Source organism: Leopardus geoffroyi, chromosome B2 (assembly GCF_018350155.1).
Source record: "Leopardus geoffroyi isolate Oge1 chromosome B2, O.geoffroyi_Oge1_pat1.0, whole genome shotgun sequence".
NCBI lineage: Eukaryota > Metazoa > Chordata > Mammalia > Carnivora > Felidae > Leopardus > Leopardus geoffroyi.
Genome location: NC_059332.1, coordinates 3,591,521 through 3,617,389, shown reverse-complemented (window position 1 = coordinate 3,617,389; position 25,869 = coordinate 3,591,521). Strand labels below are relative to the sequence as shown.

Below are 25,869 nucleotides of genomic sequence, written 5' to 3'. Positions count from 1 at the left end.
GACTCACGTCCTGCACGACTGTGATCTCTACCGGTTAACCATTTGCATTCCCCTTTCCTTTGTTCTTGGGCAGCCCCGGTGCCTGAGGAATGTCACAGAGATCCCACCTGGCGGTTGGGGGGTAGGGGTGGGGGTGGGGAGGGTGGGTAGTGAGGTGTTGCGGGGTGTCAGCTTGCCTTTGGCTCCCTCATCAAGTAATGCGGGGGCCCTGGGCAGGCGGCCCCCAAACATGCTGGTGCTTGCCTCGTCCTCCCGTCTCTGAAAATCCCTCCCTTCCTCTGGGAGGCCCTCCCTAACTTCGCCGGCTAAACTAGTCCGAGATGGAACAGTGGCTGTGTTGGGTCCCCTCCCCCCACCCGGCCCTAACCACGGAGCTCGCTGCTGCTCTGGGCTTATCCCCCTGGAAGAGCGGGCTGAGCTACACGTTCTAGGGCCGGAGACCTCACAGGAATGCGGAAGCAGGATGTTTGCCAGAAAGAACTCAGCACCGGAAACCGGACTACACCGGCCCGCGCCCAGGTGGACCCCGGCGCCGGCCCTTCACCTACTCTCTCCTCATTATAATACGCAAATACAGCCAGGGGTGGAGACCTAACATGCTAATGAGACAGGCGGGGCAGGTGGCGGCGCGTGCTGCCCAGTGCGCCTGCGCGCCAGCTTCTCCCCGCCCCGCCAGCCCGGGTGTTCCGTCTTTCCCGCCTCAGCCGCTTTGCCAACCGCGGGTCGGTGCCGGGGGCCGGCAGGGACTTCTGCGCCTGGCGCCGCGCTGGTGCCGGAGGATAAGCCCCGGGAAGCGCCTCTCTCGGCCTCATGTCGATTTCTGTTTGCGCCGAGAGCCAAAGAGCCGTGGGGTCGGGATCGTACTTTGGCGACCACGCAGGGACCCCGAGAGGGAGCCCCGGTGACGGCCCGAGGACCCGGAGCCTGCGGACCGCGGAGGGAGCCCCTCCTGCCGTGCGACTCACCAGCGGCTCGGAGCTGGAGTCCCGCGTCCCCGCGGCGGTAAGTCGTGCCTCCCGCCGCCGGGACTCTGCCCCTCGTGTCAGGCCGCGCAGGCGGCCGCGGGTTTTGCCCGTCTCCCAATGTCACTGTCACTATAGTCTGCATTTCTCGGACGGAGCAAGGTTGTCTGGGCCAGCGTTCCGGGGCCGGGTGTCCCCGGTCCCCCGACTCTGACCTCCCCGGCGTTGGTCCCCTGCAGGGTCACTGGGAGCTCTCTGGTGGGTTCAGCCTGAGTGTCCTCGGTCCCCTGACACTAACCCCCAGTGGTGGTCCCCTGCAGGCTCACTGGAGGGCCTCTGGTGGGTTGAGCCCAGCCTGGGTATCCTCTCCGCTGGCTTTCCTTGGGGCTGGTTTCAGTTTCCTGGGTGTGTTGGAAAGCCGGAATTACTTCCAGACTCTCTTGTGATTTTCTTTGGGGTCAGATCTGTGTTCTTTACCTGTTGTCTCTCCGAATGGGGCTGTGGCCCTGAGAACTAACTCTGTGTTGTCTTTGTGTAAGTGTTAACTTCCTAAGTCAGTCTTGGCTTGACCCTGACCATCTTGTCTTTCTCCTTTTTGTTTGTCTTGTGAATCATCTGGTACCTTATCTTATTAAGAGGGAAGGAGAATTCCTGGTGAAGTCAGACTTCGTTCCAGTGTCAGGTTGAAGAAATCCAGACCTTGGTCCGGATTCGGGGGGCCTCAGGGTTAATCTTTTTGTGTACCGGGGAGCCGCCTGTTTTAAGAAATCAGGCTTCTCTGGTCGTACTGGCCTGCTTCTACCGATGGCCCAACTGGGACAAGGAGAGGTCCATTCACCCAGAATCACCCAGGCTTCACCCAGAATCACACAGTGTGACTCTATCTGCTAGTCAGCTTTCACCTTTTTTCTTTTTTTATAAGTCACCAGGCCCATCCAACTTCCCAACATGTGCAACACCTTAAATGGGACAAAGGACTCCCTTCTAGGATTTTTTTTAAATAATTGGGATCAGGGGCGCCTGGGTGGCTTAGTCGGTTGGGCATCCGACTTGGGCTCGGGTCATGATCTCACAGTTTGTGAGCTCGAGCCCCACCTCCGGCTCTGTGCTGACAGCTTGGAGCCTGGAGCCTGCTTCAGATTCTGTGTCTCCCTCTCTCTCTGCCCCTCCTCTGCTTGCACTCTTTCTCTCTCTCAAAAATAAGTAAACATTAAGAATAAGTAAATAAATAATTGGGATCAGTTTAAATTGGATGGTTTGAAGAAAAGGAAAACAAATTTTTTTTTTTTTTTTTTTTTTTTTTGCATGGCACTGTTTGGCCCCAATATCTTAGGCGAACAAGAACCAGGAACAGTGGCTCCAAAATGGACCATTAAATTTGTATGCTCAAATTTAAATTTTAATACTATCTTGCAGTTGGATTTGTTTTGCAAAAGATCTCAGAAGTAGGGAGAGACACCAAGACCCCAAATTAAGGAATTCTTGCAGAGTCTCTGTGGCCTCAGATCGTTACCACCGGCACCCCTCTCACTGCTGGGTTGAAACCAGACATTTTATTTATTTACTTATCTATTTAAATTTATATTTATTTATTTGAGAGAGAGAGCGAGCAGGGGAGGGGCAGAGTGTGAGGAAGACAGAATCCTAAGCAGGCTCTGCAAAGTCAGCAGAGAGCCCAATGTGGGCCTCGAACTCACGAACCATGAGATCACGTCCTGAGTCGAAGTCAAGAGTTGGACGCTTAACCCGCTGAGCCACTCAGGCACCCCAAAACCAGACATTTTAGACAATCCCCTGTTCTAGTCAAGTGGGACCTAGTACTCCTTTGCAGGAGTCCCATCCCAAACCCCCTCTACCCCTGCGACTTTGACCCCAACAACTTCCCCTCCTTCCTCCAAGGTCTCCCCACCTCCTTATTCATAAGGAGCTTCCCTGCCCCTGCATCCTTCTCCCTTCTCTGGAGTAAGTCCCACTAGCACCCACAGTGCCCACCCACCCACCACAGGCCCCAACTGGATCTGTTTCCCCTTAGGGAAAGGACATACCCGAGGAATGGATTACCAGAGTTTCCTGTCTTGCTTACAGACCTGGTTCTGTGTAAAGAAAAGTTGGGTCATTTTTCCAAAACAAACAAACAAACAAACAAACAAACACCTGATGAGATGTCATCCCAGGCCTTACTGTTGCACCCTAGATGAGGAAGACAGATCCTTCGGAAGGCTGGGGATTATGCTGACAGCCTGGGGTCTTAGGGTCTGCCAATCCAGGGGACGGAGTGCTTGGGGCCGGATGAAATGCTGTCCCTGCTTGGGACCCACAGTAGGATCAGGAGGGCACAACCCCCAGGGTGCAGAGGCACTTTATTACCTGCCTGTCTGAAGGGATGACGAAGTGCCTAGCCAAACCAGCTAATTATGACAAAGGGAGGGAAATAACTCGGCAAAAAGGATGAGAATCCAGCTGTCTTTCTAAACCACTGATGGACGCCTTCCGCAGACGCCCAAATGGAGACCCAGAGTCGCCGCGGGGAGGTCTTTACTGACTGTGTGCTTTATCGCCCAGCCTGCCTCTGATCTTAGGGGGAAGCTACGGACGTCAGAGGCAGGTTCTCAGTCCCTGCTGTCACCTTCGGTGGAGTAGGCCTTCAAGGTTTTTAATAACGGAGACAGCGCAGAGGAGACCAGTAAAGACAAGGGTAGCAAAACAGGCACAGGTTCTGGCTGCCCTGCTCAGGGTGACCCCAGGAGGCCCAGAAGGCCGTTGCCAGAACCATCGGAACAAGTGTGCGTAATGCAGGCAGGAAGGCGGGGGGACCTGAGCCTGCCCGCCCCAGAGAGCCAAGGGCACACACGGACTCCCACCCCCGGCCAGTCTCTCGGAAGAGGGGCCGCGCAACCACAAAGAGGCCCCAGGAGCCGCCCACCCCAGCACCCACCTGACCCCTTACCATTGTACTAGCGGAACCTCGGTCACCCTTGACGTGGCAGGTGGGAAAACTAAATTCCGTATAGATACTGGAGCCTCCTGCTCTGTCCTGACCCAACCTGTAGGCCCTTCCCCAAGGGTGACATGTGGTAACTGGGAGAGATGTGGCCAAAGGTGAGATCGTTTACTTTCCCCCTCGCCTGTGAAGCCAGATCAACTGTTCTACGCATTCCTTTCTGTAGGTCCCGGAATGCTCTGCCCTGCCGCTGGGGAGAGATCTACGAAACTAATCTGGAGCCACTCTTTACCTTGAAAAGGGTGATATTAAAATGGAGATAGACCAGAAACTGGGATTTCATCCGTGGGCACTACTGGATCGTCCCAGGCTTGAGCCGCAGATACTCCTGAGGACAAACAACCAAGTAGACTCATGTCCCAGGGGAGGCAAAAAACAAAAAAAAAACAAAAAAAAAGTCTCCCCCATTCAGGGAAAGGTAAAACCTAGTGCAGCATGTCTAGAAAAAAATAGTTTCCCGTAAAAAGTAAATCTTTAGGAGAAATCCAGCTGATAATTTCAAAATTTCTCAAGTATGGATGGCTCAAGCCTTGTCAATCCCCATGTAATACCCCACTCCTCCCAGTGAGGAAGCCCAGTGGAGAATATTGCTTTGTACAGGATTTGAGGGCCATAAATAAAGCTGTTCTCGTACACCTGGTAGTACCCAACCCGTATACTCCGCTTACCCAGGGTCCAGGCGATGCTAAGTTTTTTTTACCATCCTGGACCTGAAGGGTGCCTTTTTCTGCACATCCCTTTATGAGGAGAGCCACTATTTACTTGCCTTCGAATGGAAAACCCCTGATACTCAAGACACTACCCAGCACACCCGGATGGTGCTTCCCTGGGGCCTTAGAGACACCCCCCACCAATCTATTTGGAAATATAGTGGCAAAAGAGTTACAAGAATTAAAATTGAGAGATGGGATCCTCTTACAACATGGTGATTTGTTAATAGCCAGTTTGACTAAGCAGTCCTCGGACTATAATACTGCAAACACCTTATGTTTTCTAGCTAACAGAGGATACAGGGTCTCCCCCATCAAAGGCTCACATATCACAACAACAGGGCCAATATCTGGGCTTCATCCTATCTCCAGGCACCCATGTCCTGGCCACGGATCCCAAGAGGACCAGCAGCGCCTGCCCATACTGCCAACTAGAAAGCAACTCCGTGGCTTTCTTGACACGAGAGAGTTCTCTTGTATCTGGTTCCCCAGTTACGGCCCTGATGCAAAGCCCCTATATGAGGCCTTGAAGGGGGAAGAAAGGGAACCCCTACAATAGACTGTGTTGGGGGGCTTTTAAAGCCTTGAAAATGGGGCTGGATGGAGCCCCTGCACTGGAGTTCCCCTATTTGGATAAACATTTTACCTCATCTACCCATGAGAGGCAGGCTTTGGGGGTCCTAACTCAAAAGCTGGACCCTGATCAGAGACTACTTTTCAAAATAACTAGACCCAGTTGCACAGGGACGGCCCAGCAGTGATGGCCACATCTCTCTTAGCGAGGCCAGTAAGCTTACCCCGGGTCAGCCTAACTCCCTATCAGGTTCAGACGATGTTAGAAACTAGAGGGCACCACGGGCTGACTGGAGGAAGGCTAACTAAGTATCGGGCCCTCTTGCCAGATTCCCCAGATATTTTAAAGGTCCACTGGACTGCACCCTGCTTCACCCTGGAGGTTAAGGGTCTCCAACATCAGTATGGAGACAGTAGAACAGACTTCTAGCAGACCTGACCTTCAAGACAAATCCCTTGACAATCTGGATATGGTGTCATTTATGGACAGGACACTTGTGGAGAGGCATCTGGAAGGCAGGGTACGTGATCGTGAACCTAAGTAGGGTCATTGAGGCTAGAGCTCACCTCAACGCTTCATCCACCCAAAAGGTTGAACTGATAGCCCTAATTAGGACCTTGCAGTTGGGGGAAGGAAAAAGATGAAATCTCTACACTGATTCAAAATATGGGTTCCATGTACTACACGCCCTTGCGGTCGTCCAGAAAGACAGGAAAATGTTAACAGCAAGAATTCACCAATAAAACGTAAGAACCCAATCTTCACTCTTGTAGAGGCAGTACAGCTTCTCGTTTAGGTGGCTGTAGTCCATTGTAAAAGTTGTCAGAAGGATGGGACCTCTGTAAGCAAAGAAAATAATAGTCAGGCTGACCGATCAGCTGTTCACAGTCCATGGAGCACAAAACCCAGATCAAATTACCACCTTGATAGTTGGCTGCTCTGAGTTCCCCGGCCACCCTCAATGCTCCCTGCTGGCATGGGAGGACACAGAGAGACAGGAATATACGAATAAAGCGCTGGTAGCTTATGAGAGAGGACAAAATTCTCATTCCGGAAGCCCAACAAGAAAAGCTCAAACGTTGACATGATGCATGCCACCCATTATGGCAGAGATGTCCAATGGGACTTGGCGCAAAAGGTCTTTCTAGGTCAGGGACGTAGACAATAAAACCAAGTTACCCTTGCCTGTGACTTCTGCACCCAAAATAAACCACAGAGCCGTCCAATCTATCCCCACTTCTCACGCCGGTCCAAGACCGGGGGGCATTTCCTGGGCAAGATTGGCAAGTGGATTCTACCCAGATGCCATCACAAGCAGGCTACAGATATTACCTCGTGTTTGTTGATATTTTTACTGAATGGGTATAAGCCTTCCCACCCGGGTCTGGGAAGGCAACTGAGGTCTGTAAATCCCTCCTAAAAGGGAATTCCTAAGTCTCTCCAAAGTGGTAACGGGCCTTCCTTTATGGCTAATGTCACCCAGAGCCTTTCAGCAGCCCTGGGAATAAGTTATAAATGACATGCTCCCTGGCACCCCCATTCCTCAGGGAAGGTAGAAAAGATGAATCAGACCCTTAAAAAGATGCGAGCAAAACTCTGTCAAGAAACTGAAGAGCCTTGGGTCAAATTGCTTCCTCTCACACCACTCAGGATTCCCACCACCCCTAAGACTCAGCGCATTTGAAATGACAGGAGCGACCCTTCTTCCAGTGAAATGACACGGGAGACCCTTCTTCCAGCCCGTATTACACCACGCGGGAAGATAAGCCAGAACTTGCGGCCTTTGATTACTTTGTTTAGGCCGAGTGCCAAAAGCCAGTTGGGCTTCTGCTAATCATAGGCTGCCGGCACCCCTAGAGGTGATTTAGAAGAGCCCTCACCTCTGCAAATTAATCCAGGGGGTCAGGCCTTCCTTCCAAGTTGTAAGGAGGGCTCCCCAGAAAAAAATCAGTTGCTTCCCAAGTGGCAAGGTCCTTACCAGGTGATTTTTAGTCACGCCAGTGGCAGTTAAGCTGCAAGGAATCCCTAGCTGGGGACATCTTTCCAGGCTAAAATCTTTTTCTCCTGGACCTCCTCAGAAACGCCTGGAAGGCCTGGAACCATCTTCCTCACGTGAGCCTGTGGGAGACCTCAGATACTTGGTTCAAGAAGCGAGCCTCAGAGTCAGATAAGTGATTCTATCTTGGTGGATTGGTTTGCTGACCTTTCTTTTTGTTGCCTCTGTTTTCCTTTTTCTTCTCTGTGGGTACATTTCGGGGCACTCCACTCTGGCAAACACCTGTTCTGCCCCTGCTGGGTCTAGAAGACCAGAACCAATGATGGGTTGCATAATGTGGGCCCTTCTCTTGGCCCTTCTCCTGGGGATGAGTTGGGAAGGAAATAACAAAGGGAGGGAAACTTGGGGAGAAAATTCACTTGTCAACTTCTCCAGCATCGTGGCCTCGGGAAATAATCTCTCTAACTGTTGGATCTGCCATCCCAGCCCACGGGATGGGGTTCCTAAGCTCCAGTTCGAACCTACAAACGAGGACGTGCCTCTCACTTTGACTTCCGGACCCATTAGGAGCACACCACTCCTGGTGGCGGAACTCAAGGACCGCGAGGATATGACGTGTGTGACCCTTACAGACACTTGGAACCAAACTGGGCTCCAGGTGAAGCGCCCTCTTCTCTGTAAAGAACAGGGGCGGCCCTGTTGCCCCTGCGAGACCAACACCTGCCTTTCCAGTGCGGGCAGCTCGCCCTCCATTTATCCCATGTCCTTTTCCATTGCAAGCTCTTCGTGTGTCCCCAACCAGACTCACTGGTGTGTGGACTCCTCTCTGCTTCCCCCGGGCGACCAACCTAACTTCTCCTGTACTCACTGGAAAGGAACAGCAACCCCTTCCTGGAGGCTCACCTATCAGACCCCATCTGCCTTCGATAGCCACGAGGGAATAGAGGAGGACGCAGAGCTAGGTGGGGGGCCGATGGACGGAGGGCCCCTGTCCCCCAGGTGCAAGAGCACGCCTAAGTGGGGTCCCCTTTTACGAAGTTGGTTTAATTCCTCTTCAGCCCGCCGGGCCTGTGCCCCCCCTGGATATCTGTTCCTCTGTGGGCCGCCACAAAATAAACTGCCCTATGAAGGGAGCCCCGATTCCTCCTTCTCCTGGCCTCTTCGGGCAGTGGCCTACGCGTGTTTAGATAATGTCCACTTCCGGGGACAATGCACTGTGGGACGACTGGGCCCAGAAGGATTAGGCGCCACTATATATAACGTCACCTCTCAAGGCAGACGTAAGAGAGCACTCGGGCTTATCTTGGAGGCAGCTGGAGAAGCCACGGGACCGGCTGCCCCCCGGGAGGGGATTGCCTATCATGAGACGACCTTAAAAAGCCTTACCCAGGTCATCGAAAACCTGGCCTCAAGCGCTGGCGACACCTCAGAGGGCCTCCAGGCGTCCCTAGATTCCCTTGACAATAGGTTAGCTGTAGATTATCTTCTGGCCACACAAGGGGGTGTCTGTGCGGTAGTCAACGACACATGCTGTACGTACATCAATGCCTCTGGGGAGGTCGAACTAAATACCCAGGAGATTTACAGACAAGCCAGATCGTTGCATGGGTTCAAGAGCCCCAGTGCCCAAACTATATAGGACTCAGAGGTTATATGCCTAACATTGCCTGATTCCGTTCTTTCCTGGGCCCTCTTGTGGCAAAAAAATTCTTCTGTTACTATTCAGACCCTACCTCCTTAATCTTTTGGTTAAGTTTGAGTCTTCTAGAGGACGGCACTTTCTTGTCAAACAGATAGTGGCACAAGGGCCCCACCTATCCCGCCCCAAGAGGCACAAGGTCCTTACAGGTCGTGAGAGCAGTCAGCGGGAGAGTTTTACTCCTCCTGGTAGGACAGGGACGACGCCCCGCTCAGCAAGAAGCAGTTTCAGAAGATGAGACCTTCGGCCCCTCCTCCTTAGGAATAAGGAGGGTAAAATCTCTCCGGTGGAGGTGGGGAGGGGTGAGGTAGACCAGGGGCTGTGTCTGGGACCTCCCCCCCTCCCCGCCCTAACCACAATGCCCATTGCTCTGTGCTTTTGTCACCTTAGGAGAAAAGGCTGAGAGCTACATGCTTTTGAGCATTATATCTCATAGGGATGTGGGGGCAGGATGTTTTCCAGAAAGAACTCAAATGAAGAAACCAAACTAAACCAAGCCTGTGCCAAGATGGACCCCAGCACGGACCCTCACCTACTTTTTTCTTCGTTAGAATACCAATATTCCCCGCCGTGGGTGGATACTTAACATGCTAATAAGACACGTGCTGCGGAAGCATGTTCTGTCCACTGCGCCTGCGCCCCAACCTCCTTTGTCTCCACCTCCACCTGCTGAGATGTCCCTCCTTCCCCGCTTCAGCCCCCTTGCGGGCTTTGCCGGCCTTTGTTCCGGGAGCCGGCTGGGACGTTTGTTCCGGCGCCTCTCTGGTCTGGAGCATAGACCCCCAATAAACGCTGCCTGAACCGTTTCTTGGCCTCGTGTCAATTTCTGTTTTTGCGGAGAGCTAGAGAACCCTGGGGTCCAGAACAGTCCCGCCGGTTCCTCTTTCTTGGCTCTTTCTCAAGTCCCGGTCCCTGGTGATGTGGCTGTCTTTTTACTTGTTTACTTGTTAGGGAGGGTATATTTCATATGGGAGATTTGCTACCTGCTTTCAGCGGGACGGAGGAGGGTGTGAGTGTCCTTGCACTACTTCCTAGGTAACTTATTTAATTAAGATCATCAATATTGCCAGAGTGATACCTGCCCTTTCTCTCTATATCATTGGAGGGGAGGCAAAACTTTACCTCTTCCCATCTTAGGTTTTTGGCTAGGACTCTTAACGAAAACACCAACAAGAGAAAAACAGTTCACTCACACAGCGCACATCGCAAGGGAAACCTAAATGAAAACAAGCTCACGATGGTAACAAAATTCCAACTTATTTTCCATCTTCAATAAAGGAGAGTACATTTGCAGAGGTGATAGGACAAAGGAAGACAATTTTAGGCCCCAAGGCCAACAAGCTGGGAAGGTACTAATAAGGGAGGAAAGTAATGGAGAATGGTTGGTGTGGAGATTCTCCTGGTTCCTCTCTGGGCTGGTAAATGTCAGTCTCTGGTAAAATAATGTATATCTTGCCTTTAGGCAAAACAGGGGGAAAGTAAAGAACTTTTCCTGTGTTGGCTGCCTTTTTTTTTTTCCCTGACTCAAAAACCTTTTGTTTAATTTATACAAAAAGCTACTAAATACAAAAAGTAGTTTAAAACAAAATAGTTTGTTTGTTTGTTTGTTTTTCCTGGCAGAATTTAAATGCACATAATGGGTAATTCTGAAGAAAATGCATTTTCCCCACAGTGTTCAGGACTAAAATTCTACTGAAATCTTTGTTGGCCCCTTCTAGAATTGCCTTCAGCTCAAAATCATTTCTGTGACAAAATGGTGTATTTTGGGTGGCCTATTCTACTTTTCATCATTAAAATGTCTAGGGCCTTTTTTTTTTTTTTTTTTTTTTCCTCTCTTACATCTAAAACTGATTCTCTGCTCAGTGGTCATCACATGCCTGAGACTTCTCATTTGGGGAATATTATTTTGGAAATGAAATGGCATGGGAGGCACCCAGAGAGGAAGGCTGAGGTTGAGTCCTGTATATTTCACCAGATGAGGCTGCTCAGCAGGGTGTTTGTGCCTTGTGGGCATTTAAACCTTAGACATGCTCGAATTCCATAACCTTTTAAGATGACTTCTAGTCAAAAGTCATCCCCGTCTAGAGTCTAGAACTATGATTCTAGGCTTTTCAAAATTGGAAGGGATTCAGGGTCCCTGGGGAGCTCAGCTAGAGCAGCAGGTGACTCTTGTTCTTGGGGTTGTGAGTTTGAGCCCCACATTCGGTGTAGCAGTTACTTAAATAGATAAAGAAACTTTTTTTTAATTGGGAGGGAGGGGGGTGCCTGGGTGGCTCGGTCGGTTAAGGTTAAATGTCGGGCTGTTGATTTCGGCTCAGGTCATGGTCTTGTGGTTCGTGGGTTCGCACCCTGTGTTGGGCTCTGTGCACAGAGCCTGCTTGGGATTCTGTCTCCCTCTCTGTCTGCCTCTCCTCTGCTCGCTCGCTCTCTCACTCTCTCTCAAAATACATACATATGTAACATTGGAAGGGATTCTAAAGGTTATAAAACCCCAAATATATTAAATAATACATAAATAAAACCCCAAATACCTTTAGATCTGAAGGAGAATGTGGGCTCTGAGAAAGCAAAATCAGGTATGACAGCTGCTTCCCAGAACGGACAAGACCACTCCGGGATTGGGACGGAGTGAGACAAGTCCCCTGTGTAATCATGTGCGGCATGCAGACACAAATGCAACACCACAGGCAAACCACAAGAACGACCACACGTCCCCGTCTCAGCTAACCGCTTCTTTACCCATTACAATTTCAGCCCACTCTGTTCCTCCATGTCCTAATAAACATCAGAATATTCAGTCCTGCCACCAGTCCCCCGATTTCCAGCGGCATTCATCCAGAGCAACCCTTCCCTCTTTGACCCTCTCCCAAACCCCCACCACAAACTGAAATCCTATAAATCCCTCCCACCCCTCTCACTGAGACACCCCAGCTCCCAGCCTCCCCACAGTGTGTGAGATCTGTGCTGCGGTAACAGGTACCATCAAATTTAACTGGGTTTGGCCACAGGTCCGCCTTGGCTGCTGGGCTCCAGCGTGGCCACGGACAGGGCAGAGCCCCTATCGGTCTCCCAGCCTTCCTACCCATCCATCCCAAACTTGGCTGCAGACTTTCACTTAAGTTCCCTAGATACAGCAACCTCTCTTAGCAAGTGAAGCCAAAAGGAACTTCCCGCAGATTTCTAAGAACATAAACTGCAACAAAAAGCATTCCTTGTTTGTGATGTATTGATAGTTTTTCGGTAATCAAGTATTCACAGAAGGGAACAGTCACTCCATTGTATGATTCTCAAGCACATCCCCTCCTCCTTCCCACGTCTTAACTCAAATCTCAATTGCTTTAGTTCTATTTATTTTCCAAAGAAATTCCTACAAGAGCCTGGAGAATTCTGGGGTTCTCCCACATGGTTCCATCAATAAGGCTTTGCACCTCTTATAAAACCATAAAACCTCCCTGTTACTGCAGAACGCAAAGAGCGCAATGGTACGCACATCAGCGGATCTTCATTTCTCTGGGACTCTTTGCTTCTAACTGTGTTGGCCCTTCCATAAGATTACGGCTACATAACCATGGAGTTGGAAAGAGTGAAGAAAAGTGACCTATCTGTAGCGGTGATGTAAAAGAACTGTATCAGGGTTCTCCAGAGAAGCAGACCCAACAGGGTAGATACAGACATCTAGAAAAAGATGTGTTACGAGGGACCAGTTCATGTGACTGTGGAGGCAGAGAAGCCCCAGGCTCTGCCCCCCACAAGCTGGAGCCCCTGGAAAAGTGCTCCAAACCCCGAGGTCTGAGAACCAGGGAGCCAGCGTCTGAGGGAAGGGACAGCTGGACATCCCAGCTCAAGCAGAGAGCAAACACGCTTCCTCCGTCTTTGTTCTACTCAGCCCTCCATGGATTGGATGATGCCCGTCCACGTCGTTGAGGGAAACCTGCTTTACTCTGACTCCCAGGTCATGATCCCGGGGTCACGGGCTCAAGCCTCTCGTCGGGCTGCGTGCTGAGCATGGGGCCTGCTCGAGATTCTCTCCCTGCCCCTCTCGCCTGCTCGCTCGCTCCTCTAAAAAATGAAAAATAAACTAGTTTTAGAAAGAGAAGCAGGACACCTGGCTGGCTCAGTGGGAAGAGCACGCGACTCTTAATCCCGGGGCTGGGAGTCTGAGCTCCATGCTGGATGCAGAGCTTACTTAAGACAATAAATAAATAAACTTGAAAGAAAGACAGAAGGGGCAAGTGGTTGCCTCAGTCAAGTGCTGGTGAAGGTCACGTAGAACGAGGATGAGAGTAATCCCTGGCTCTGACTAGTCTAGGACACTGGGAAATCTGAGCAGTGGTGGGAAAGGGCCGAAGAGATAAGTCCTGACCTTTGGCCATGAGATTCACTCCATAGGGAGCGGGTCACATGCCTCGGCCCAAACGATCTGATCTTCGCGTCTCAGAGGGAAAAGTCTGTTTCGGGTCTCCAGTGGCCCTGGGCGTGGCAGGACCTTCCCCATAGCAGCCCCGCATGGTTCAGGCATCTCACAAACAATGCGAGCCCGGAGAGACAGGGGTGTCTAGCATCTCTGTTCCCGGAGTGAGCCTTGACGCAGACATCCTGCCTGGGATGAGCCAAGGTGTTCCTTTATGTAGAAGTGACTCAGATGTTACCCCGTCAAAACTGGGGCTGCCACATACCTTGAGTTCTAGATACCATCGCTTTCTATCTCCCTGGCCCCTTCCTTGTTCCGTGTAGCTCCCTTGGGTGCAGGAGAAAGCTCTTCTTTTTTTCTTTCCCCCCCAAAATTCCCTGTGAGACTTTTTTGACAACGTAGAGTAGGGGTCAGGAGTCTAGTCATAGCGTGTTGAGGAGAGGAAACCCATTATAGATGACATTTTTCAGAAGTTAAACACAAAGGGGAGTTGAGAATGAGACAGGAGCATTTCAAACGAGGAAGGCCAACGACCAGTTAGTTTGATGTCAGCTGCAAATTCTATTTTGGCTTTTGTGCTGATGAGAAGTCAGAGAGTAAGAACTTGAAGGGGAGCTCAGTTTAGGAGAGGAAGGTGGACTTGGAAACAAAAGACAAAACTAAACACATGTGCCTGTCAAAGTAGGACTCAGGTCAGCTGTGTGCCAGCAGAGAGGACCAGGAAGTTTTCTGTGTCACAGGATAAACCAGGCCCAGGTCCTGGAGACTCAGTTTTGCTGGGAGGGGGCCTAGGTTATCCAGAGTCACATTTAAACAAATCTCGTATATAATGAAGTAAAATGGTGTGATTTACCTCAAACTTATGGGTAAGCCCCAAGACTTTAAGAGTGTTTCTCACTTGAGCTGGGCAGCGCTGGGAGCTCCTTCCTGAAGCCCCTCTGGTTAGGGTGCTCGGCTGGGACCACAGTGAGGTCCGGCCCAGGGAACCAAGGAGCAGCTCTAGAAGAAAGGGTGCACCTGCTTGCTTCTGGAAGAAGTTGCCCTTAAATGAGCTTCTGAGGGAGGAGCAGGACTTTGTCCTGCAGATGCTGTAGGAAGAGGGGAGACAGCACCGGAACCTCGAGGCCTGGAAAGGTGCTGTGGGCTGAGGTTACCCCATCTTCCAAATTCTTCGAGAGGTGGATAGGCCATCGGAGGGGAGGGAGAAGAGGCCGAGAGGAAGGAATCCGGGAGACAACTAGATCCTACATTTTCTTGACCAGATTAAGTGTCTGAATTTGGTGCTGGGGCCACTAAGGAGACATGGAGGGGTTTTGAAGCAAGAGGTGACATGATCCGATTTCCATTTAGTAAAAGCCATTCTAGCAGTCTTGTAAGTCAACCGGAGCAATTATTTTTTATCGGTCATTTTTTTCTTTTTTAATGTTTATTTTTGAGAGAGAGAGAGAGAGAGCGCGCGCGCGTGAGCGGGGGAGGGGCAGAGAGACGGGGGACAAAGGATTGGAAGCGGGCTCCACGCTGACAGCTTCAAGCCCGATGCGGGTCGGGTCGGGCTCGTGAACCCTGAGATCATGACCTCAGCCAAAGTCAGAGGCTCAACCCACGGAGCCACCCAGGCGCCCCTCTTTTGTTGGTCTTGATCATAACCTGAAATAAAGGCAAAGTACAAACTGGGGTGGTGAAGGATATGAGCCACAAATATAATACAGGGTTGACAGCTTTAATTTATAAAAAATTCATACAGAAGAATAGGAAACAGCATCAGAATGTCTGGGGGGGGGCAATTTGCCTGGAAAAATCTCTTCCAGAGTATATTAAATAGTTAATACGAAAAGTGATCGGCCTCGCTGTCCTATAAATGTCTAGTAAAATAATAATTTGACCCATTTCACCCATCCCATTAGTGATGACTAGGGAATAATTGTTCTCAGTGTTGGCAGGAATTAGGTGAGAGGCTCATTCCCATTAACAGTGTGATGGGTTTAACTTTGGCAATATGCTCATAATTCAACTCCTAGACCCGATGACTATCTTTCTGGGAATTTATCAGAAAGTTTGTCAGGAAGTATTAAAGATGGGGACAAAGATTTATGTATTTATAAAGTGCACTAATTATAGTAGATTAAAAAAAAAAACCACTAAGATGTCCCACAATCTTGGGTATTACAGGAACCTACAATATGGTATTATGTAAGTATAAATAATGTTTCCGATTATGCAAAAGCTTCTTCAATTCTGCCAGAATGTGAACAGAGGCTGTCATTGGTTGGTGACATTATGAGTGATTTCTGCTTTGTAAAAGTGTTTTCCAGAGGTGCCTGCCTGCCTCAGTCAGTGGAGCAGGAGAGCCTTGATCTTGGGGTTGTAAGTTTGAGTCCCACACTGGGTGTAGAGATTACTTAAAAATAAAATCTTAAAAAAAATAACTAAAAAAATGTTTTCCCATGTTTTTAATTTTTTTTTTTCATGACAATAAGAGGTTTAACCCCAAAATAAGGAATTGCAGGCCGAATTGCTTGCAGGAAGGCAACTTTGAGGCAGTGAAAACTGAATCACACACGTGCATTCCCAGTCTACCCTTGAACTTTCAACCCACATAAACAACAGAGTAACAACTTCCCCTCTTCTCGATCCTTACCATCACTTGACAGGCTTAATCTCATTTAAGGCTCCCAGTGCCTCCCCAACTTCGGGATAAAAGAAGTGAGGCTTGAGGGGGAAAATTCACCAGCCCAACGCCTTCCGTTTCATTTTAGTGTTGTCTTGACCCTCCCTTTTTGCCCTATCCCCTTTTATTTAGTCCAGCCCATCCTTCTGGATCCTGGTCTTTGAGCTGAAGACTGCAAAGACAGGGACCCTTCATCTCTCTGGAAAACTTCCCCTCCCCACCCCACCCCCCAGAGCCAAGGCCTGGGAGCTGGGGGCAGGCTTTCCTGAGATCACTTCCCGCTTCCTTCTTCCCCGCCTTTAACTTTGGCTCCTGGGGCCACAGCCAGCTTGGTCACTTGCTAACCAGGCTCCTGGGTGCCTCTTCCTCCAAGATCAGAGGTCAGTGCCTGTGCCCGCTCTGGTTCCCCCCCCCCCCCCCCCAGAGAGCACTTTCTCTCCCTCGTCCTGGGCCCTCTACCCCCTGCCCTTTACTCTCCAGCTCCCCTCCCTTCCCCCGACTTTCGTCTTCTCTCCTCCGGTTCAGTCCCCTGGTTTCCATCTCTGCCTCCATCGCTTCATCTTTATTATCATTCCTGAAAGCAAATACCAAATTACTGTATTGGGGGGAGGGGAGGCTTTTTAGAGCAGGCGGTACATTGGTACGCAACCCATTAATGGGTACCATGCCTCCCAATTCCCTTCTCCTAGGATTCTTCTAGGGGTTTAGGGCCTATTCGGCTGTGCACCTGCTCGGCCACACGGGGCGGTGTGCGCTGGCACCGGGAGTCTGCGGTGGGAGGGGGCGAGCGGGCGGATCCGCGTGGAAAGAGCGGTGGGGAGGAGGCCGGAGAAGGGCGTCGAAAGAGCCATCTCCCGGCCTGCATCTCCCAGGCGCAAGTTCTGACGCCCGCAGGACACCCGGTGACCTGCTGCCCCAGGAAGGTTGGACATGGCAGTTTTTCCAAACTCCCGCCTCCCCGCGTGCCTGCTCGTACTCACTTTCTGCCAGCTGTCCAGGCCCGATTCGGGTAGGTCCCCCCGGGCTCCGTCTCTGGCCCCCTGGGGTCCCCCCCCCCGCCACGCCCCGACCTCGACCGGGATCCGGGTGGAGCAGACGGCCCTCCGTCCGTGTGAGTCCTCAGCTCCCCCCTGCACGCCCGGTTTGCGCAGCTCCCTTCGACGTGATCGGTCCCGCGGAGCCCGTCCTGGCCGCGCTGGGGGACGACGCCGAGCTGCCCTGCCGCCTGTCCCCGAACGTGAGCGCCGAGCGCATGGAGCTGCGGTGGTTCCGCGGGAAGGTGGCGGCCGCGGTGCTGGTGCGCCGGGACGGCCGTGAGCGGGAGGCCGAGCAGACGGCCGAGTACCGCGGCAGGGCCACGCTGCTGGACGGCGACCTCGCGGCCGGGCGCGTCGCCGTGCGCATACACCGGGTCCGGGCCTCGGACGACGGCGAGTACCGGTGCCTTTTCCGGCAGGACGGACGCTACGGGGAGGCCAGCGTGCACCTGAAGGTGGCCGGTGAGTGCGCGGGTTCGACCCTCTCCGGTGACTTCCGGGCGGCGTCCGTTTTCCCGCGGCTCCCTTGCTTTGGAAGCCACCGCGTTCGTCGTCCCGAGAAATCCCTTGTAGGGCGGAAAAGGCTGGCGGGCCGAGGGTGGGAGGTCAGCGGGAAGGCGTTGGAGAGATGGCCCCATGTTGTGATTGCGAGGCTACACAACATCCTCTCTAGTTAGCGCGCCAGAATATGCTCGATCCAGCCCCAGGCCCCAACATGAAGGTTGCGTCTGCTTGTCACCACTCCGGTGAGGGACGCTGTGCCGCGCTTTTCCGTTGCAACCTGAGGCTGCCGCGTGGATTCGTGCCTAGGGACGGGCTTCCCAGGATCCTAGAGGTGGCTGCTCGCTAACATTGTTGATCCACCTAGAAAAGTTTTTGGGTTTTGTTTCCCTTCTCTGCTTCAAGCCAAATTCCAAACTAAGGAGAATGGTAAGCATTCAGGAGGAAAGTATGCGTTGAGGTCTGACTTTCCCGCTTACTTGGAATGCCATCAAACTCATCTCTTTCTGAGCCTTATTTCCTGCTATAAAACTGGGCAATGCATCTGTCAAACAAGGTTTGGCAAGAATGAAATAAAGTGAGACAGCGTATACATGAAACTGTTATTGTTACTCTTTTAAAGTGATAGACATCTTTGAGAATCTCCTGAAAGTGGCAGGCAGCCCTTTTCATGAAAAGAATACGCATCTTCACATATACACACAAATTGAAAGGTGGATTTAAACTAAGAGCTGTGGACAGGTGTTTAAGGACTCTCCTCTGCAGCTTGGTGTTTTTCTATACTCTGTAGAATTGTAAGAATATAATTAGGCTGAAAACAGAAAGGGTAAGAACAGCTTTCTGTTGATATATGTTAGGACACTGGGGCAAGGAGGTTGAAACCATTTAACAAAATTCCTGAATCAGTATCACACGGAAGGGAAACTTAAATTGTCAGCTACAATCTTTTTTTAACGTTTTTATTTATTTTTGAGACAGAGAGAGACAGAGCATGAACGGGGGAGGGGCAGAGAGAGAGGGAGACACAGAACCGGAAGCAGGCTCCAGGCTCTGAGCCATCAGCCCAGAGCCCGACGCGGGGCTCGAACTCACGGACCGTGAGATCGTGACCTGAGCCGAAGTCAGACGCTCAACCGACCGAGCCACCCAGGCGCCCCTGTCAGCTACAATCTTAATGCAGGGAACCTCCAATCCCCCTTCTCCTCAGGGATACTTGTTCTCTGTTCACATCTTCTGTGTTAAATACCCACTCCTGGTTCTCCTCCTCGAAGTCTTTTCATAATACTTCCAACCACAAAGCCCTCTCCCATCTCTGGAGCTCCCTAACCTGCCTCTAAGCCATCGGTCTTGCTGTTCCCGCTGACTCTGTTCCTATGTCTGTCCCTCACACTCCTGCTTACATTTCAAACACTAAATCCCAAGATGGCATCCCTCTCTGATAACGTTCCTTTCACTGATGTCTGTTTCCTCGTGTCATGAAACAGAACATGAATCCCTCTCGTTCCTAGTCTCTGTGTGCCTTTCTCAGACTGTGTAACCCTATGGTTATAAGGTTCCCAGAAGGGTGTCCACTAAAGGAGTGAGGCCAGCTTCTCTCTCCGTAGCTCTGGGCTCTGCTCCTCAAATCCATATGGAAGTTCAAGAAAGCGGAGAGATCCGGCTGGAGTGTACCTCCGTGGGATGGTACCCAGAGCCCCAGGTGCAGTGGAGAACTTCCGAGGGAGAGTGGTTTCCATCCACATCAGAGTCTAGGAATCCTGATGAAGAAGGGCTGTTCACGGTGGCGGCTTCCGTGATCATCAGGGACACCTCCACGAGGAATATCTCCTGCCATTTCCAGAACCTCCTTCTGGGCCAGGAGAAGGAAGCAGAGATCTCCATACCAGGTCAGTGAAATCAGCGTTGGGTCCCTACGTGACAGTTTTAGGGCCACATCACCTAGGGCACCTGCCCAAGCCATGCCCTCATGACACAGCTCCTGATCCCCGACGTGAGGGAGCCCCACCAACGTCATCAGAAGAATAGGGATTCTGAACACATAAACCCTCCCTGGATCTCATCGAAATCCCAGATTTTCCATTTTAGGAGACATATCTTCGATACAGAAGCTCTGTCCTTGGGGGCCTTCCTAGTCCAGAGCGTTCTCTCCTTGAGTAACAGGAAAACCCATTTCCACCCTTGCCCCTTGGCCTCCCCCCTCCCATGCTAGAGCTCTGTCTAGGTTTCGAGGGCCCTCAGGAAAGCAGATCTTCTCATCACCCTCCCCCCCCCCCCAACCCCGACCATCTCTGGCTCAGGCAGGGACCTTTCCTTATTCTTTGGTCATTGAGTCCCTTTCTGTGGCACACAGAGGTGACATGTCCCTTTCCTTATTTACTTCCTGCATCCCCTTGGCTCCCATCCTGCTCCTTCCTCTCTTTCACTGCCCTCCCCTACCGGAGATCAAAATTTTTCTGAAAAGCTTAGAGCAGCACTGGAAGGACTCATTTTTGCCGTGGGAGGAACGGGGGAGGTCCAGGCCGTCCTCTCTTGCAGCCCCCTTTGCAATCGGGAGCAGAGGCAGACCTGCTCAGAGCCGCACGACAAATGTCCTTCTTGGGGATTTCATTTCAGCTCCCTTCTTCCCACGGCTGACTCCCTGGATGGTGGCAGTGGCTGTCATCTTGATGGTCCTGGGACTTCTTACAATTGGGTCCGTATTTGGCACTTGGAGACTATACAGGGAAAGAGCCCGACAGAGAAAGGATGAATTCAGCTCTAAAGGTGAGTCACAGGCCACTTGTCAGGAGTGCTTCCGACTGGGGGTGGACCCAAGTCCTTTCAGAAGATATTTGGGTCTAGAATTCTGGAAGTCAAGATGGGGGGTCGTTATAAGGCACCTGAAGCCGCTGATCCCCAATATGAAGGTCTGGGGTGCAGAAGCAGTCAAAACCAATGCAAACTGAGATATTAGACCTGATGTGCACTCACTACCCACCCTCAGACTCTCTCCTCACTTCTAACTCAGTTTCCCAGTAGAGATTAAAGATCTGATCCGCAGCCAGTAGGAACTTCCTGCACATTTCTTAGAAACATAAAATAAATAAACCGTAATCCTTGTTCCTCATTTATTGATAAAGCGTCAGTATTCAGGTAGAGATGAACCATTTATTCCTTTGTCATTAAGGTATTTCTGTTTGTTTTCCAGAGAAACTCCTGGAAGAGCTCAGTAAGTTCTCTCTTCTTGTCGTTAGTTCACCAACAAGGTGTCCCCTCTCTTACTAGAAACCTGTCAATGGCCATCTCGTTCTCTTTCATTGCAGAACAGAAAAAGGCCACCCTGCATGCAGGTGAGTGACTGAGCTTCTCAAGGGCTCTGAGGCTCTATCACCCAGGGATTCAAATAATACTTGGACATAAAACACCCAAGTCCAATACTTGGACACCCAGGGATTCTATAATACTTGGACATGAAAACACTAACACGGTTTCGTGGTGAAGATAGATAGGGGAAAGATGGTGTAAACGGGCCTCACATTTTCCTCGAGGTACAGAGAGGGCCCTTGGAACATGTTTCGAAGACAAGCCCCTGAAACAGGCACCCCTGAGGCCCTGGGGAGAGTCAACTCACACATCACCTTGTGGCTTTTGACGGAAGAGGAAAATAGAGACAGCAGAACAGGCCAAGCACGTCCCCTCCTGAGGAGACCTACCAAAGTCTAGAACAGTCTAGATAGATAGATAGATAGATAGATGTTTTTAATTTTTTTATTGTTTATTATTTTTGAAAGAGAGAGAGAGAGACAGAGAGCAAGCCGGGAAGGGGCAGAGAGAGAGGGAGACACAGAATCGGAAACAGGCTCCGGGCTCTGAGCCCTCAGGACAGAGCCCGACGTGAGGCTCGAACCCACAGACTGTGAGATCATGACCTGAGCTGTAGTCAGCCGCCCAACCAACTGAGCCACCCAGGCGCCCCTATATATATATAATTTTTTTTTTGAGAAGAAAGACTATGCTTGTCGCCTCTAATGCTCACTGATGCTCAGACCAGCTCTCTCTCCGTCCCTAGTTGACGTGACTCTGGATCCAGACACCGCCCATCCCCACCTCTTTTTGTACGAGGATTCAAAATCTGTCCGGCTAGAAGATTCACGCCAGAAACTGCCCGAGAAACCAGAGAGATTTGACTCCTGGCCTTGTGTGTTGGGTCGTGAGACCTTCACGTCAGGGCGACATTTCTGGGAGGTGGAGGTGGGAGACAGGGCCGACTGGGCGGTCGGGGTGTGTAGGGAGAACGTGGGGAAGAAAGGGTTTGACCCCATGACTCCTCAGAACGGGTTCTGGGCTGTGGAGTTGTATGGGAACGGGTACTGGGCCCTCACCCCACAGCGGACCCCTCTCCCATTGGCAGGGCCCCCCCGCCGGGTTGGGATTTTCCTGGACTATGACTCAGGAGACGTCTCCTTCTACAACATGGCCAACGGAGCCCATATCTACGCTTTCTCCAATGCCTCCTTCTCTGGTCCCCTTCGGCCTTTCTTCTGCCTGTGGTCTTGTGGTAAAAAGCCCTTGACCATCTGCCCACCCACTGATGGGCCTGAGAGAGTCACAGTAGTTGTCGATGCCAAGGACTTTGCCAAGGAGATCCCGCTGTCCCCTGTGGGGGAGGACTCTGCCTCTGGGGATACGGATACCCTCCACTCTAAGCTAATCCCTCCCCAGCCCAGCCAAGGGGCACCTTAAGGAATCTCCCAGCTAAACCGTTCTCCTTGATGCTAAGCCCTCCCCTCAGTCCTCTCTGAGTCGCCAGCCCCCGACCTCACCCAGCCCCTGTTTCTTCCTGTTGGGTAGGGATCAGTTGGTCTTGGGAAGGTTATGTTGCTGCTGTTAGAGAGCGTGGGGTGTAGGGCCTTCCTAATCTGTTTCTGTACTGGTACTCGGGGGGCAGGCGCGTGACTCTGAAGCTGTTTCTAGTGTCCTCCTACCCCCCCCCCCCAGGCCACATCTATAGGGAGGGACAGCTCGGCTATCGAGATGGGGTTAGGTTGGCATGTGGTTACGACAGAAACATCTCGGTGTCCAGAAGAGGGATGAGTAGAGGAACAGGTTTTACACAAGCGGGAAACCCAAAAGGTTCTGGGAAGGGAAAATTCGAGGCTGAAGTCCCATAAAGGAACCTGGGGGGACATCGCCGTGGAGGAAAGGGAGGGGAACCTAGGCCAATGACGAATACCTGGCCTGCTCCTAGAGTTTTAGGGCCTGTCTCTCGGATTTTCTAAGACATGTCCTACAGAGTAAAGGGAACTGGCCCTGCTTCTGTGGGATCTGAAAAAAATGGTGTGGGGGCGTGGAGAAGGGATGAAGGGAGCAGGGCTGGGGGCCGGACAGAAGATCTGATCCCGGGAGAAAACGGGAGACAAAACCCAAGCTGTGTGCGTCGCCACGACGCGGATCCTGCCTTCCTCTCTGCGGCCTCCTGTCTCCCCCTCACCTGGAGTCATTCCAGCCTCACTTGCTGGGCCCCACAACTTTCCAGCTCTCTTCCTCCTTTTGACTTAGAATCTCTCCATCTCAGAGCCTTTCTAGAAACCCTGGTCAGTGATGTCCCCTCTCTAGCAGCCGGTGTCGGCCTCAGGGCCCCTCAGCCCTCATCCCAACGTCTGGTTTGGCCCCCTCAAACCCCCCTTCCATCCGCTCCCCACACAGCTCATGCCCACGCCCCGCCACCGGTCACTCTCCCCGCCCAGCTTTCCTGCGTGCCGTTCTCCCCGGGGTCCCCGGAGGCTGTGTCATTGCGCTCGACACAGCTAGACTGACCGCACCTGCTTGTGTTTGCGCTTTCCCGTATACTTGGGGCTTGTCACGCCAACGGACCGCAGGTGTATCTGGGCTCACCCCTTCTACTTCCGTGGTGTTCTTCCAGTTTCCAGCATGGGTGTCGCCCGTGGTCTTGACCTAATAAATAAGTCTGTTGATTGCTGAAAGCGGCATCTGCAACCTTCCTTTCTTTATCCCAACAAGTGGAACCGAGACAGGAACAGGAAAGAAACCGCCGGGGAGTGCAGCTGCCCGGCCGCGGCAGCGTGGTTCTAGGTAGCCAAGACTCACCCGCAGGCCTGACGGCAGTGGGCTCACCGAGGGCAGGCCGGAGCAAGGGCTATCGTCCCAGGAGGGTCTAGCTGCTTACAGAAAGGCCAGGGTGCCAGTCGCTGCCTCCCCTCAGCCTCTGTGTGGGTGGTGACCCCATATCGACTGCTGAAGAGGTAACTGACTACGGGTGTCGGTGAGTGAAGCCACCTCTTGAAATTTTAACAGTACTTTTCCAGGAGGAGGAAATATTGGGGAAATTGTGAATTGTAGGGCCTAGTAATTGGAAAAATAAAAATAAAAACCTTGGGTGATCTTTAGACACCCCTCTTTCAGAGGTGCCTGGGTGGCTCAATCGGTTAAGCGTCCAAATCTTGGTTTGGGCCCAGGCAGGTCACGCTTTCCCGGTTCGTGAGTTCGAGCCCCACATCGGGCTCTGGGATGGCGGTGTGGAGCCTGCTTGGGATTTCTCTCTCTCTCTCTCTCTCTCTCCGCCCCTTCCCTGCTTGTTCTCTGTCTCTCAAAAATAAATACACATTGAAAAAAGAAAAGAAAAAAACCACTCCCCCAGAGGGGAAGCCCTGTGGATTCCCACTTGAGGAGGACCTGAGGACATCTGTAGTTCAGTGAGCTGAACGCTTTCCCCTGTGTTGCCCCAAGCAAGCAAGGATCGGGAGCGGTCTCCTTCGCACATGGTCCGACCTTAATGCAATTCAACCAGCTCTGAACGTGAGTCTCCAAAGATTCACCAAATGGTGGGCATATCACCTCATATGCGTGGCTTCTGCTAAGGAGTCATCAAAGTCAGATCCGTTACGGGTCAAGCAAGAAATCCAGATCCCGATTACATCCACACTAACATATTATTTCCATTATTGCCCCGCATATATTTCTCATGATTAAGATAAAATCCAACTTTTCTAAATTTTCAGTCCGCTGACTACCCTCACAGAGGATTGTGGCAAATTTAAAACCCAGCATTCTCTCTTAGGGGAAAATTCTGAACACCAGACAGGTCTGTTACCATCACATTCACTGTGTATTGTGACAGGTGATATTGTCAACAACTCTCACTCACCTTTGTGATTGTCACCTCCCAGGCCCCATTTCCATTTAGGTTTTGATTATGGTTTTGGTTTCAGTGTCTTCCTACGGACTTGGGGTTCAAGACCTACATAACAATATCTAGATAATGACATTTCCACATATGCATTATTGTAAAGTCATTCCGCATAAAGGCTTGTAAATCAGGCGACCACACAGGTGGTATTTGGGAAAGGGATCAAGAAGAAACTCTAATGCATGAGAAGTGACTGTCAACACTTAACTCCATCTGCCTCCTTTCAGAGATGAGAGTCTGAAGCCAAGAGACATAAAGTGATTTCTTTCTTTTTTTTTTTTTTTTTTAATGTTTATTTATTTATGAGACAGAGAGAGACCCAGCGTGAATGGGGGAGGGTCAGAGAGAGACACACAGAATCTGAACCAGACTCCAGGCTCCGAGCTGTCAGCACAGAGCCCGACGTGGGGCTCGAAACTCACAGAGTGTGTGAGATCATGACCTGAGCCAAAGTCAGAAGCTCAACGACTGAGCCACCCGGGCGCCCCTGACATAACGTGATTCATTAAAACATATAGTCTGTACCTAAGCCAGAACCCGAAAGCGGGTGTCCTTGCTATCTGTCCAGGACATCTTATACTGAACAAACTATAGTTGAGTAGGAGGACTAAAGACTCCGAGATATTATCAAGGTGGGACCCGTTGGCTCAGGAGCTTCTTAGGCATGAAGAGGGTCAGGAGAAGAAAAGAGTAAGTGTGCCACCTTGTACTTGGACCAAGGGCGGGCACTTGGAGAGCCAGACAGAAAGGGCCCCTTCCATCATTTCGTGGATTCCCCCAACACCCAGTGCCCTCCTTTCCACACCCCTTCCTCAAACACTTCTCACCCCACACTGTCCTCCCCAGGCCGGCCACCCTACACGGCACCCCTGGGAGAAAAACATCATATAGCGCGACTCGAGTGTTCATGTTTGTTCAAATTATACTTTCAGAAAGTCGAAGAAAAAGTCTCAGGTCTTTCAAAAATACTTGGGAGCCTCAGGCAGTTGCTTTGCTGGTGTAACGTATAATGTGCGTCCGGAGACGTATTTGTGAAACCTCACCGAGAACAGACGGCGCTGCCACAAGAACCCGTCTCTGAGAATAGAAGGACAGACAGCCATAGATTTTAATCAGCTCTCTGA

The 25,869-nt window shown here is 51.3% G+C and overlaps 1 protein-coding gene across 4 annotated transcripts; it reads left to right on the top strand.

Moving 5' to 3' along the window:
* Positions 1 to 506: 506 nt before the first annotated feature.
* Positions 507 to 23,522, top strand: BTN1A1 (butyrophilin subfamily 1 member A1). 4 transcript variants are annotated; one of them, XM_045500459.1, is made up of 9 exons: positions 507 to 1,002; positions 7,326 to 16,401; positions 16,894 to 17,030; positions 17,173 to 17,520; positions 19,164 to 19,445; positions 20,173 to 20,322; positions 20,747 to 20,767; positions 20,862 to 20,888; positions 21,608 to 23,522. In XM_045500459.1, the coding sequence occupies exons 3-9, from the start codon at positions 16,952 to 16,954 to the stop codon at positions 22,279 to 22,281; spliced, it is 1,581 nt and encodes a 526-aa protein (XP_045356415.1). In that variant the 5' UTR covers positions 507 to 1,002; positions 7,326 to 16,401; positions 16,894 to 16,951; the 3' UTR covers positions 22,282 to 23,522. The 4 variants fall into 4 exon arrangements, with proteins under 4 accessions (XP_045356415.1, XP_045356414.1, XP_045356417.1 ...); XM_045500460.1 differs by having other exon boundaries at positions 509 to 1,002; positions 7,326 to 8,205; positions 9,333 to 17,030; XM_045500458.1 differs by having other exon boundaries at positions 7,326 to 17,030.
* Positions 23,523 to 25,869: the final 2,347 nt, after the last annotated feature.